Source organism: Notolepis coatsorum (assembly GCF_963971535.1).
Source record: "Notolepis coatsorum genome assembly, chromosome: 1".
Taxonomy (NCBI): Eukaryota; Metazoa; Chordata; class Actinopteri; order Aulopiformes; family Paralepididae; genus Notolepis; species Notolepis coatsorum.
Window position 1 is genome coordinate 312,191,223 of NC_140165.1, and position 15,000 is coordinate 312,206,222.

Sequence of the window (15,000 nt, forward strand, 5' to 3'; positions counted from 1 at the left end):
AGAGGAAGAGGAGAGAGAGGAGAGGAGAGGAAGAGGGAGAGAGAGGAGAGGAGAGGAGAGGAGAGAGAGAGGAGAGGAGAGGAGAGGAGAGGGAGAGGGAGAGGAGAGGAGAGGAAAGGAGAGGTGAGGAGAGGTGATGAGAGGGAGAGAGGGAGGAGAGGAGATGAGAGGAGAGGGGGATAGGAGAGGAGGAGAGGGAGGAGAGAGGAGAGGGAGAAGAGAGGAGAGGAGAGGGGAGAGAGAGAGGAGAGGAGGAAGAGGGAGAGGGGAAAGGAGAGGAGAGGAGATGGGGGAGGGGGGAGAGGAGAGGAGATGAGGAGAGGAGAGGGAGGAGAGGATATGTAGGAGAGGAGAGGGGGGTGAGAGAGGGAGAGGAGAAGAGGAAATTAAAGGAGAGGAGAGGAGAGGAGAGGAGAGGAAAGGAGAGCAGAGGAGAGGAGAGGGGAGATATTGGATAGAACATAATGTTATGTTATTATGAGATTCTGTGTTACAGGAACTTATCACCTCCTCAGGATGTAGCCGTTGCCATGGTAATTCCAATTTGCACCCCAGAAAGACACAGACACACAGCTGGATACATTCAACCCCACACATGGCATCTGGCAGTGCATTCAGTGTACAGTACTGCGTGTGTCTTTTTAATGTCCCAGAACAAGACTAGACATTCCATTCATAGGCGGAGTTTGAACTTGACGCCAGGGGGTGCGACTGCTTGGCGAACTATACCCGCGCGCTCGCGCAGCGGACGCGCGCGATTTTTTTTGACCTTTATTTTATTATTTTAGCGTTTTTACAATGCCCTAACCCCTAATTTTTTATTTTATTTAGGTAGTACAGCAGCACACACACACACTCACACACACAGCACTACGGGGGATCATTTTTAACTGACTTAGGCTCTAATTATTATTATTCATAGAGACTCTCGAGCAATAATAATTATTACAGCCTCCATTTTTCGTGGACGAAAAATATACCAGGCTATAGATATCAATTTTCCCGAAATAACGCTACCTGCCTCGACAAAATTCGTGCATTGGTTATCCAGATACATTAATTATCATCTCAGAATAAGTGGCTTTGTATCGCGCTGCTGCTGCTGCTGCTGGCCGCGCGTTGCCGTTAACCCTTTCACTGCCACACTACAGAAGGTTCGCCTTATAATGTGACATGATTACTACTATAAAATGAATGTATTGTAAAACAAAACATAATAGAATTCAGATTTGTTTCTCACAATTATTATAATTTTATTAAAATAAAAATAATCTTGATTAAAAAAAAAAAAAAAAAAAAAAAAAAAAGGCAATTTCACCCCCGGCCACCAGGGGGTGCAATGCACCCCCTGCACCCCCATAAACTCCGCCCATGATTCCATTATGTGAGCATCTACCGATCTACAAGGGGCCTTTCCAGATAATATGATGAATTACAGCGAGAGAAACCATTTTGGTCGACGTCCAGTCAAGATGTTTCAATCACATGGATAGTTTTGTCCAAAACGATGTATTGAACGGACACCCGGGGGCTCACCTTCTCTTTGGCTCTGAGCTCGTCGAACATCTGCTGGATCTCCAGCCTCCAGTCCTCCTGTAAGGAGTGGAAGGACTCCAGGGGCATCTGGAACATGGCCGACTGCTCGATGGCCAGCAGCCGCGTCAGGATGCTGCCGAAGCAGGGCCGGCTGCGGGGGTTTGGGCTCCAGCACTCTGCACAGCGGGGAGGAGAGGGTGGAGGAGGGGGCTGATGACTGATCTGTCCTTACCTTTTATTATTCTATATATCTTATCGTCATTTTGCATTTAGCATTTTCTTTTTGCATTTTTTTGTACCTCATTGTTTGCATTTTTGTACTTCATTTGTACTTTAGGTTGTACTTTTTCAGTTTTTGGTTTGTATATTGTATATTTTGTGTTTGGACTTTATTATTTTAACTTTTCTTTGACTGTATGAAGCACATTCTCGGCAGGCACGTAGAGAACCAAGCATTTCACTGTAATGTACATGACAAATAAAAACAATTATTTTTCTTACACTACTAGAGAACACCTGTATTTCTGAGTTATGATAAACTAATTCTAAGATTATTCTAAAAAGCTTTATTTCCCCCCCACATCCATGAGTCAATCGCTTTACAATTTTGTTCCTCACATTCACCCGTTCACTCACACACCGACGGCGGAGGGTGCAAGGTGCCGACCTGCTCATCGGGAGCAATTAGGGGTTAAGTGTCTTGCTCAAGGACACTTCGACACGCTGCCCGGGAGGAGCAGGGAATCTAACCCGGAACCTTCAGATAACCACTCCTGAGCCCTATATTCCAAAATGTAGTTGTCAATTCTACCAGGTTATTTCTAGTTAGAATAATGTGTCCCTGGATTACTCTGCGTGGGCCTATGAGCCGCCCTCACGGTGTTGTGAGTGCAGGGTGTACATTAGGCCCAATCTGCTGGTCCACTCTGCAGTCACTTCTTACGCCAAAAAGCCAGGCCCACAATGTGACACTACAATCCTTTGTTCGTGAAAACACTAGCGAAGCAGGAGTTGAAAATAGATTTGATTAATGGGCCACAAGGACTTCACACAAACTGCAAACACTGCTCTTCAAGTTTCAAGTTTCTTTAATAGTTGTCATACAGAAGTACAGAATACTTTTATACAAAATGCTTCTTTCTGTTACGCTCCAGAGACTGTGCTAGACAAAGGGATAAGTATAAGATAAAATAAGTATAGCAAGTATAAAATAGAAGTCACGTACGTAGACACAAGTGTTCAGTATGTACATATGTACAATGTTCAATGCAGAGTAGAAGTAACTGAGTTACCATACAATATACTATATGTTGTGAAGGATCAGATTAAACCGAATATGTATATTTATTTATATATATATATTTAATTGTATTTGTATATCGTTTGATATCCCCTGTATATTCCTTGTACAATATGCATTGAATATCCCCGTTTCTACTAAACAGCCCATAATAGTTTCATTCTACCATTGGACGAGAACCTGGCGCCAGGTTGCCATACCCCTAGGTCCAAGTTCAATCGTGCCGCCTAACATGTCGAGGCAGCCCCCGGTTCCGTGCAGTAATATGCCGGGCGAAATACGAATGGTACTATTTGTTCATAGCGCATATATATATGGCGCTCGTAAAGTAGAATTTTCTTTTAGTCCAGTTCTTTACCCTCCAACAGAGTGACAGACGCAAAAGCCTCCCCACGACGCACGTGCGGTGTAGTAAGGCCTACTTGGCCCAGAATAGGCATTGAGATATCGTGTAGATTAATAGTTGAATGGTCATAGTTTGGCACCATACCGTCGAGTTGGACGTATTCTATTAAGCTAATAATAGTCTATTTATGTATGGTGCATCGTTCGGTTAGAGTTCTACAGTTATCAGTACCCCCATCGTTCCTGACGTTATCTGGACGCTTAACCAGGCTGGTCAGACCCCTAGTGGTGATTGCATCCGAGGAGCTCCGGGCCAAGAGCGACTGGACCTGTATATTGGATTACTCTACCCAGACGACGGCGAGCCTTCCACGGCTTGGATTATGCTTTGTGTGCTTTGATTACTCCATGGATAAAGGCCAACACTGCCGAGTGTTGGAATTACCCCCCGGAGAGGACTCCAGGTGAGACGGCGCTCTACACGTGAGGTCGCCTCACGTCTCTCCGTTGTGGACCGGCAGATACCGTTCCACAGAGGGTCCAGCTGTATTCGTCTGCGGCCCGAGGTTCTGTGGGCACCGTGTCCAAGACTTTGGATTCTCCCAAGACACCGTCGGCCAGATGGGATACCGCCAGCGGCTTCTCTAACCCCCCCCTCCTACTGTCTTACAACCAGCGGGACCCCCCCCCCCCCTTAGTGTATCCAGCTATAATCATTTAAGTACCATCGCTATCGTTTCCTAAATATTCCAGGTTGTATACTTACTCCCTGCGCAACCAGAGATTGGACATTCAATGTTGATTTACCTACGAATACTCATTTGCCATAAAAGTGCATATTCCATATTTCAAATCATAAATGTAATTAAGTGATCGTTGTATACACCCTTTGCTGTATTAAACTTTCGATTTGGTACATTTGTGTTGGTTCGTTTCATCAGGTGGGAAAGTGTTCATCATACTTATATCTTGTACTGGGTGGCCAGAAGTTAAAGTACATGAGGTAGTGGTATTAAATATCATATCTAACAATACAGTCAGGGAATTGTACCCCTCAGTTACACTATACAATATACTAATTACAATATACTATATAGTGCAAAGCAGAAATGGGATGAGGTACAATTTAGGTACAATTTACAGTAAGGTGTACTGAGGTATGGGTTGTAGTGCAAATTCTTTGCCAATAAATATAAAGTGTGTTTACTTGGGTGTTCTAAAGTGTGTAGAGTGGGTGCTGCAGTGAGTTGTTTGTTTAAAGTGAGTGTGTGCGTGTGGATATGTGTGCTGTGAGTGCTTTTGATGGTTGTTACATAGTGTTATTGTTCGTTGAGCAACCTGATGGCCTGGGGATAGAAGCTTCTACTGAGTCTTTCTGTGCTTGCCATGAGACTCCGGTATCGCTTGCCTGACCGCAGCAGTTCAAAGAGGCAGTTGTTTGGGTGGCTGGAGTCTTTGATAATTCTCTTAGCCTTACCCATGCACCGCTTGTTGTAAATGTTCTGGAGAGTGGGAAGCCCCCCTCCAATTGTGCGTTCGGCTGAACGGGCCACTCTCTGTAGTCTGCTGCGGTCTTGTGCGGTGCTATTCCCAAACCAGGAGGTGATATTGCCAGTCAGGATGCTCTCTATTGTGCATGAGTAGAAGTTCTTAAGGATCTTCTGACTGACTTGGAACTTCCTTAGGCGCCTGAGGAAGTAGAGGCGTTGCCGTGCCTTCTTCACAACACTGTCAATGTGTGTGGTCCATGTCTTTGCAGGTAATGTTGAAGAAGAGACAACGAGGAGGTTCAATAAGCAGATAAACAGTGTGGAGGTTTGCTAGGAAAGGAAGAGGAAAGCAGATGAGAGATTAGGGGATGAACACGGATAGGATGAAGGAGAGGAAGAGAGAGGGATGAGGAGTCAATGAGGAGTCTGCAGGAAGTGCGGTATGGTGGTGTAGTGGTTAACACTGTCGCCTCACAGCAAGAAGGTCCCGGGTTCGCTTCCCGCTTGGGGTCCAGGTTGCCGGGTTGCCAGGTACCCAGGTGGGTGGTATCTCCCGGGCCTTTCTGTGTGGAGTTTGCATGTTCTCTCCCCCGTGTTCGCAATGGTTTCCCCTCCCAATAAGATAAACCCAATGGAAAAACATGCAGAACAGATCACTAACCCCCACACCGCAACCCATGTCTGCTCCCAGTGTAGGAGGTCCTGAAGGAAGCGTAGGAGGTGCTGAAGGAATCGTAGGAGGTGCTGAAGGAAGTGTAGGAGGTGCTGAAGGAAGAGTAGGAGGTGCTGAAGGAAGCGTAGGAGGTGCTGAAGGAAGCGTAGGAGGTGCTGAAAGAAGCGTAGCAGTGCTGAAGGAAGTGTAGGAGGTGCTGAAGGAAGCGTAGGAGGTGCTGAAAGAAGCGTAGCAGTGCTGAAGGAAGCGTAGGAGGTGCTGAAGGAAGCGTAGGAGGTGCTGAAGGAAGCGTAGGATGTGCTGAAGGTAGCGTAGGAGGTGCTGAAGGAAGCGTAGGAGGTGCTGAAGGAAGCGTAGGAGGTGCTGAAGGAAGCGTAGGAGGTACTGAAGGAAGTGTAGGAGGTGCTGAAGGAAGTGTAGGAGGTGCTGAAGGAAGTGTAGGAGGTGCTGAAGGAAGCGTAGGAGGTACTGAAGGAAGTGTAGGAGGTGCTGAAGGAAGCGTAGGAGGTACTGAAGGAAGTGTAGGAGGTGCTGAAGGAAGCGTAGGAGGTGCTGAAGGAAGTGTAGGAGGTGCTGAAGGCCTGACAATATGAGAAATGCTGAACTAGCTTCCTCTAATACTCTAATATAGGTGACCCAGCCAGGCCTTCCCCAGCAGGAAGAGCAGCTTTAGAGAGGAAGGGCTTAAGTCAATTTGGAATGTAGGGCAGGTGTGAGTAAGGTTTTGTACAAGCCCATTGGGCTTCGTTCCCTCCTAGCACTGTTTTTTTTTTTTTTTAAATAATGTGCTAAATAAATAAACTAAAACTAAACTAAGGTTCACCACTCCACCTATCAGGTGCTTCACAACAAACTGAAACATTGACCTGAGCTATAATACAAAGGCCTTAGATACACATTCACTGTAATTATTGAAACAACGCTATAGGTCTATCCCCTGTGTTAGGATGAGAGGATAATAACAGTTTTCTCCATTTTCCTTCCTTTCATACGCATTTCGTATATGAGCTGGTTTTCATTGAGTTAGTTGAGAAATTATGGGTGTCAAGCTGTTGCTAACTCTTACCACCTAAACTACAACGTATAACGCATATCATGCCAGTTAGGGCACCTTATGTATACTGCACCTGTGTGTACATTACTTACCCATAGTATATATTCAGATTCTAAGTGCTTATTGATTATATTGTTTACACTGCTTATTTGTTATCTTTATTATAGTTGTATTGCTTATATTTATGTCTTGTACTAGTACCATGTCTGTACCTGTACATGTACCTCCCCCATGCTGCTATGATGCCTGAATTCCCCTAAGGGGAGCAATAAAGGAATATCTTATCTTATCTTATAAATGTGTGGGAATGAGTGTGCACCAGTGGGAGCCAGAACTAATCACTGCAATAAAGTTCAGGCGAGGTTTTCCAGAGGAGCACGAAGAGTGTGTAGCGCAGAACAGGAATGTACTGTGGTTAGATGGACTTTCCACTATTTGCCACGTTATAGGACTCCATGCATCTGACAGCCCATGGACCAACCAATGAAAAACCTACAAGAACCTGCACTAACTATTAGGGCTGCACGATTAATCGATTTTAAACCGAAATCGTGATTTGGAATGATGCAATTAGCAAATCGCAAAAAAAGAAATATCGCATTTTTATTTTTTTTAACTATTTTTTTTTATTTGTTTAACCAGGAAGTCCCATTGAGATACAAGATCGGTTTAGGAGAGGGAGGTAAGGGGTTTTAGATTGTGTGTTGTGAAGTTTAGACTTCAGAGAGGGAGAGTAAAGTACAGAAAAAAAGGTACCGTTGGGTACCGGTATCGATTCCCAGGTAAAAAGAAACATTTTCAGGCTTGGTGTCCCGAAAATGGCCAGATGCAAGCCGCATTTTACAATAAACATCTGTGGGGCTGCTTAATTTTTTTAAATTATAATCGCAAATTTAATCGCAATCGCAATATCTGTCAGAAAATCGCAATTAGATTATTTTCCAAAATCGTGCAGCCCTACTAACTATCGGATCGACCGCCGGCCAGGTCCCGCCGCTCAAGAGAGCTCAGAGAGAGTCGGCACCACGACTGTGATCTTGTAAAAGGTTTGTTTATGTTAGTAATGTTTGTAAACATTGGAGTGAAACAGACCTATATTCCAATTTACAATGGGTTAAAAAATAAAATCTAAAAGCAAGTTAGTGAAACTGACCTCATCCCCGGCCTAATCCACCTAATGTTACCCATTACTGTACATTTATATTTACATTTAGTCATTTAGCTGACGCTTTTATCCAAAGCGACTTACAAGTTCTGTACGACAAGTCATCAGGAAGGGCACAACTCTATCAGCTGAGTAACAATGTTCATCAAGGTGTTGAGTGCTACAGTGTAGGTTAGTTTTATTAGGACAAGTGCATGCCAGTAAGGTTAGTTAGGGTTATTTAGATATATATATATTTTTTTAGATAATGGTGATAATAACTGTAGCTCTTACTGTAGCTCTTACCATTACTGTAGCTATTAGCTCCCAGCAGGGGAGGGAAAGGCCCTCAACTGGTCTACTTTGAACAAAGCTTGAAGTAATATATAATGTATTATGGCTCCGGCCGTTTCAAGTGAGTGAAGCTGGCCTGGCGTGGTTCTGGCTGGCTCTTACCTCCCAGCAGGAGGGCGAAGGGCTCGGGGCAGGTGGAGGGGACGGGCAGGGTGAGCTTGTTCATGGCCACACCGTAAGCCACTGCCAGCGCGTCAATCTCCCGGTACGGGACCTCCCCCGTCAGCAGCTCCCAAAGCAACACACCGAAACTATGAAGGGAGAGAAGAGAGAACGGAACGGAGAACGGAAAGAGACAGATGAGAAAACAAGTGGTGGGACTCGATTAAAAATGTATCGAATTGGGGCGGCCAGGTGGTGCAGTGGGCAAGGCACTCACCACCAATGCTGGAGACGCTGGGTTCGCGCGTTCGATCCCAGCTCTCCACATTGTTTTCAGTTTGGCTGGTCGTCCGTACTAATACAATTGGCAGTATTAGAGGGTGGGAAAGCTGATGGGTGGGTCCTGGGCGTTGTAAACAGAAAAATACTCCTACAGTTCGGTCGGGGCGCCTGCTCAGCGAAGGAAGGATCTGGAGGGAGGTAGTGCGACCTTCCACACGTTACACTCTCCCAGTGAGAATCTGCGCTGCCAGGCTGGCTGCCGGCTGGCTGCGCATGTGTCGGAGGATAGCATGTGACAGTCTCCGGCCTCCCGGACCAACAGTAGGGGGGGTGCGCAACAACCAGGAAGGGAGTTGTGAATTGGCATAACGACTAACAGTGGGATGGGAGAAAAATCGGAAAAAGAGGAGGGGAAAAAAAGATTAAAAAAATTAAAATAAAATTAAATGTATCGAATTAATTCGAGACTTTATAGTTAATTAATCTAAATTAATCACATTATTATTATTATTATTATTTTTTTTTATCTCTCTTTCTCCGATTTTTCTCTGTTTTCTCCCGGTCCCAATTTAGTCATTGTGCCAATTCCTCCCCCTCCCCTACCTGGTTGTTGTGCGCATGTTCTCCTACTGGTCGGTACAAGGGAACCCTGAAGTATCCGCACGCTTCCTCCGACAGCCAGTGGCTCTCTTCTCACCTGGCAGCGAGGGCTCTCATTGGTGAAGTGTAACGCGTGGGAGGTCACGCTGCCTTCCTCAAGTCCTGCCTCCGCTGAGCAAGTGCCCAGACCTGACCTGTAGGCGTCGCTGTCCACAACGCCAGTTTCCCACCCATGGCTTCCCTCCCCCTAACTCAGCCAAACGAGTTAGTATAGCGATCAGCCCAAGCCAAGGCAATGCTGACTCCAGGAGTCGAGACCGCAGTCTCTTGCATTGGTGACGAGCGCAATCTCCGCTACGCCACCTGACCGCCCCTAAATTAATCACATTTTAATCGCATATCAATATTTGATGCGAAAAAAGCAAAACATTTTCAATTCAAATTAATTTTGGTATACGAGTGAGTCAATGAATATACATTATACATACGTTTAAGCAGCAAAATCCAGTATTAGCTACTACACAGACCAACAGATCAATGCAATTTTTAACAAAGTGCAGCAATTTTAGGATTAATATATATATAGCGCAATTTTTTATTTTTTTTATATATATATATATTGATCTTTTTCCCCCTCCATTTTCCTCCGATTTTCTCCCATCCCAATGTTAGTCGTTATGCCAATTCCCAATCCCCTTCCTGGTCGCTGCGCACTTACCCCCCACAGTCGGTCTGGGAGAGTGGAGGCTATCACATGCTTCCTCCGACACACGTCCAGCCAATCAACCGCTTCTTTTCACCTGGCAGCGCGGATTCTCATTGAGAGGGCGTAGCGTGTGGAAGGATCACACTATCCCACTCAAGTCCTATCCGGGCTTAGCAGGCGCCCCGACCGAACTGTAGGAGTCGCTGTTTACAACGACCCGGACCCACCCCGCCAGCTTCTCCCACCCTCTAATACAGCCAATTGTATTAGTGTGAACGGCCAGCCAAGCTGGTGACAACCCCGGAGCTGTGAGCTGGATTCGAACAGGCGAATCTAGCCGCTCCGGGGTTTGGTGACGAACGCAATCACCGTTACGCCACCTGACCGCCCTCAAATGACCTTTTGTAAACTCAAGCACTTTCGGGGTAAAAGTAAAACGCAGTACTTTCTAGTACATTCCAGAACAGTTGACCATTAAAAAAAAAAAAAAAAAAAATCTTGATTGATCTCAATTTCTCTTATTTAATTTTCTTTTATGAACAAACCAGACTAAGAATAAAAGTAATTTGCGATGTAATATACTTTATACTTATAGCACATGCATGAGTCTGGTCTCCTTTGAAAGGTAACATTCTTACACAATAAAGAAAAATCTTCATGCGATTAAATGCATCAATTTCTTTTACTTTTAAATTTGAATTCTTTCTGTAGTTAATTAATATAAAGCGATAAAGTCCCGGCCCTAAAACACACATCGAGTTATGCTTGAAATATCACTGTCAGGCTGTATCACATCAGACGGACATGACGGATAGTAGTTTGGTTCTGTCGTGGCGCTTTGTGAACATAAATGAGAACAGTGACAGCTTTTCAAAAGCGTGATAGAGTACAGTACATTATGTTTTACTATCTTCATGCCATGGGGTACTTAAATGCGACACAAGATTCCCAGGCACACCTAATTATCACTCCTCCTTCAGCTGCCTGTCACACACAGCGGTGTTTATCATACAACAAGAGAAGAGAAACAGGCTAAAAATAACTGCTCTACACTGATTTTCTTCTACAATCCAGCAGAATCTCAAGACACTCTATGGCACAACAACAGTGTTGCCTCTATGTGCTGGTTGAGAAGCGCTGATATGAACCAAGGTAATAAGTATAAGTATTTCCCTTATTCAGCCCTCTTTTTATTCAGAGGACCTAAAGCATGTAGAGCTGGTCTCACTGGGCACATTTAGATCCATTTTGAGTGAGCTGATGATTTGTGTGACTGATTTGATATATTTCAACCTTATATTACGTTGTCTGTCTGCAACCCTGTTAAATGTGCTGCTGCCCCTGTCTTGGCCAGAACACTCTTGAAAATTATTTTTTTCATTTATTTTTTTATTATTATGTTGGTTAATTATAGATTAATAGATAAATTAATAAATAAAACATTTTAGGTAACTGAACCTGACATGTTTGTAGCTATTCCCAAACCAAATAAATAATGCATATATATACAGTATGTGCACAAATACTACTTAATTAGCTAATTTTCCTTGGCTATATTTATAGAAATTTTTAAAGAACATTTAAAAAAAACAAGGTCCCTGGTGTTTTCATTCAAAACCGATGGACCTGGAACGCAGATATAATTAAAGGGGAACTATTTTACTATTTCTTTCACTATTTGGGCACTTTTACACAATTCCTGTGAGTTTATGGAACACCTCTGTAATTTTTTATTTTTTTTAATTCATTGTTTTGTATTTCTAATCAAGTCCTCAAAAACAGCATTTTTCTACCTCAAGATCTTAAGCCGTTTTGAGCCTGGGCTCCAACCACAATGGTAACTGTGTGGAGTGTGTGAGTCTCAACATGCAGCTGAGTCTCTCTGACATCACAAATCAGCACATTTTCAGATGACTCAGTTCAGTGAGGGTGAATATTGTGAGAGGAGAATTGGAAGAATGCGCCAATATGAGAATTAGAGACATGGATCATATTAATATAAGTCCACATAGCTAGGAAACAATGCTAAACACTGAAAAAGGCCATTTATAAGATAGTTCCCCTTTAAGCAATAGCGACAGGCCATGGTTATTATATCACAGCTAAGGGGCGTGGTTCATGACAGACCATGGTATATGGTTATTATGTCACAGCTAAGGGGCGTGGTTCATGACAGACCATGGTATATGGTTATTATATCACAGCTAAGGGGCGTGGTTCATGACAGGCCATGGTATATGGTTATTATGTCACAGCTAAGGGGCGTGGTTCATGACAGGCCATGGTATATGGTTATTATATCACATCTAAGGGGCGTGGTTCATGACAGGCCATGGTTATGGTTATTATATCACAGCTAAGGGGCGTGGTTCATGACAGGCCATGGTATATGGTTATTATATCACATCTAAGGGGCGTGGTTCATGACAGGCCATGGTTATGGTTATTATATCACAGCTAAGGGGCGTGGTTCATGACAGGCCATGGTATATGGTTATTATATCACAGCTAAGGGGCGTGGTTCATGACAGGCCATGGTATATGGTTATTATATCACAGCTAAGGGGCGTGGTTCATGACAGGCCATGGTATATGGTTATTATATCACATCTAAGGGGCGTGGTTCATGACAGGCCATGGTATATGGTTATTATATCACAGCTAAGGGGCGTGGTTCATGACAGGCCATGGTATATGGTTATTATATCACAGCTAAGGGGCGTGGTTCATGACTGGCTGTGTAGACCTATTTTTAAATAAAACACAGAAAAGGAGAAAAAACACTGGCATCTGTAGACCTACTTTGAAATAAAACCCTGAACTATGCAGCTCTATTTGAGTCCTTCCCTTATTTGTGGAAAATCTATAAAATAAAAAGAAAGTTTTTCGTTGTTCGCAAATTTCGCACCACATATCAGGCATACAGGTAAGCTGCATCATTAGTCGTGAAAGCAAATTAATCTGTCCACGCTGAATTAAACCCTCTATTTTCCTCAGACTTTCATTTTTTTGGATGTATCCATGGTTAGCTTACTGGGGGTCGGAAACTCAAGATTAGCCACTTGCAGACGGCAGGGAGAGGCGCGGGGTGTGACGTACTGTAGGCCTATAGTTGATGAAATATTTTTGTTGACTAAATATTTTAGTTGATGAAATATTTTTTCATTTCAGTGTCACAGTATGACATCGATCTCAAAATAAGAGAAAAAAAAATTAAATCTTTCTTTTTTTTGGGTCAGGGAGCCGCAGCTGATTGGCTAAAGAGCCGCATGCGGCTCCGGAGCCGCAGGTTGCCAACCCCTGGTCTAGAGGAACACAAAATGAATGGGGCCAGTGTATTTATCTCTAGATGAACACAAAGTGAATGGGGCCAGTGTATTTATCTCTTGATGAACACAAAGTGAAGGGGGCCAGTGTATTTACCTCTAGAGGAACACAAAGTGAATGGGGCCAGTGTATTTACCTCTAGATGAACACAAAGTGAATGGGGCCAGTGTATTTACCTTTAGAGGAACACAAAGTGAATGGGGCCAGTGTATTTACCTCTAGAGGAACACAAAGTGAATGGGGCCAGTGTATTTACCTTTAGAGGAACACAAAGTGAATGGGGCCAGTGTATTTACCTCTAGAGGAACACAAAGTGAATGTATTTACCTGACTGCTCTAGATGAACACAAAGTGAATGGGGCCAGCGTATTTACCTCTTGATGAACACAAAGTGAAGGGGGCCAGTGTATTTACCTCTAGAGGAACACAAAGTGAATGGGGCCAGTGTATTTACCTCTAGATGAACACAAAGTGAATGGGGCCAGTGTATTTACCTCTAGATAAACACAAAGTGAATGGGGCCAGTGTATTTACCTCTAGATGAACACAAAGTGAATGGGGCCAGTGTATTTACCTCTTGATAAACACAAAGTGAATGGGGCCAGTGTATTTACCTCTAGAGGAACAGAAAGTGAATGGGGCCAGTGTATTTACCTCTAGAGGAACACAAAGTGAAGGTGGCCAGTGTATTTAAATGTATTTACCTCCAGACGTCGCTGCTCTTGGAGAAGAGGGAGAGCTTGATGACCTCCGGGGCCATCCAGGCGTAGGTTCCTGCCGCGCTCATCTTGGTGGTCTGGTGCCACTCCCTGGCCAGGCCGAAGTCTGTGATCTTCAGCGTCTTCCCGCTCAGATCCTCCTTCTCCATGGGCTCCTGGATGAGGACTGAGGAGGAGAGACGAGAGCAGAAAGAAATTCATTACATACATAACAAAACTAATAATCTAATAATAATATATAATATAATAATTAGGGATGCTCGATATTGGCTTTTTTACCGATACCGATATTCCGATATTGTCCAACTCTTAATTCCGATACCGATACCGATATCAACCGATACCGATATATGCAGGGTTTCCCCCCAAAAAAACTGAATAATTTCAGGTAACTAATAATTTCACTGGATGCATTCAAAAGGCTTTCTAAATGTAAGCATTATCTGTGCAAAATATGATCATTAAAAAAGTAAAAATTAACATTACATATCTCTTGTTGTTGAATTAAACCAACATGCATACTTTTGACAATAAATAAAATAAGAATTGGTTCTTACTTGCTTGCCTGGGTAAATAAAGGTTAAATAAATGTAATAAAAAAAAATATATATATATATATATATATTTTTTTTTTCCCCGATACCGATATTTTCCGATATCACATTTTACTGCCGATATCGGCCGATAATATCGGTCGGCCGATAATATCGGACATCCCTAATAATAATGAATTAATAATTATTGCGATGTTTCACTCTTTCCACCATTCCACCCCCACATTTACAGTATAGACAGTGATGTAACTCTGTGGATGGATATGTTCTCAGATGGGGTCCAAGGAATCTGTGGTCTAATAGTAACGGTAAATGGTGCATTTATACAGCAGCTTTTATCCAAAGCACTTTACAATTTCTGTTCCTCACATTCACCCGTTCACTCACACATTCACACACCGACGGCGGAGGCGACCATGCAAGGAGCCGACCTGCTCATCGGGAGCAGTTAGGGGGTTAAGTGTCTTGCTCAAGGACACTTCGACACACGCTGCCCGGAGAGGAGCGGGAATCTAAACGAGAACCTTCCGACTACCAGACGACGGCGCTACCTCCTGAGCCACTGTTGCCCCATAATAATATATTGTGTATCTATGTATAAAAAAAATTATAATTATAATATATATATTTGGGCTTCTTGACATCAAAATGTGTGGAAAAACCTCCAGTAGATAACCTGCACATCCTACAGTGAATCGCACAGTGTCCACGGGACACGTTTTTATCCATCACACAATACGAGCTCATCACACGTAGAGAGCCTGTCGCGTGTCGCAACCCCATCATAATCACAACAGGCTATAGACTGTGGCGG

The 15,000-nt window shown here is 43.6% G+C and overlaps 1 protein-coding gene across 1 annotated transcript in view; it reads right to left on the reverse strand.

The window, feature by feature from the left end:
• The window catches only part of map3k10 (mitogen-activated protein kinase kinase kinase 10), a gene marked incomplete at its 5' end in the record, with an annotated part of 56,749 nt that overhangs the window by 39,765 nt on the left and 1,984 nt on the right, over positions 1 to 15,000 (reverse strand). Inside the window, 6 exons of the mRNA XM_084311499.1 lie at positions 1,537 to 1,712; positions 5,333 to 5,519; positions 5,578 to 5,925; positions 6,623 to 6,654; positions 7,999 to 8,147; positions 13,618 to 13,798. Of these exons, the coding sequence (XP_084167625.1) occupies positions 1,537 to 1,712; positions 5,333 to 5,519; positions 5,578 to 5,925; positions 6,623 to 6,654; positions 7,999 to 8,147; positions 13,618 to 13,798 (1,073 nt within the window). The remainder of the gene's footprint in view (positions 1 to 1,536; positions 1,713 to 5,332; positions 5,520 to 5,577; positions 5,926 to 6,622; positions 6,655 to 7,998; positions 8,148 to 13,617; positions 13,799 to 15,000) is intronic.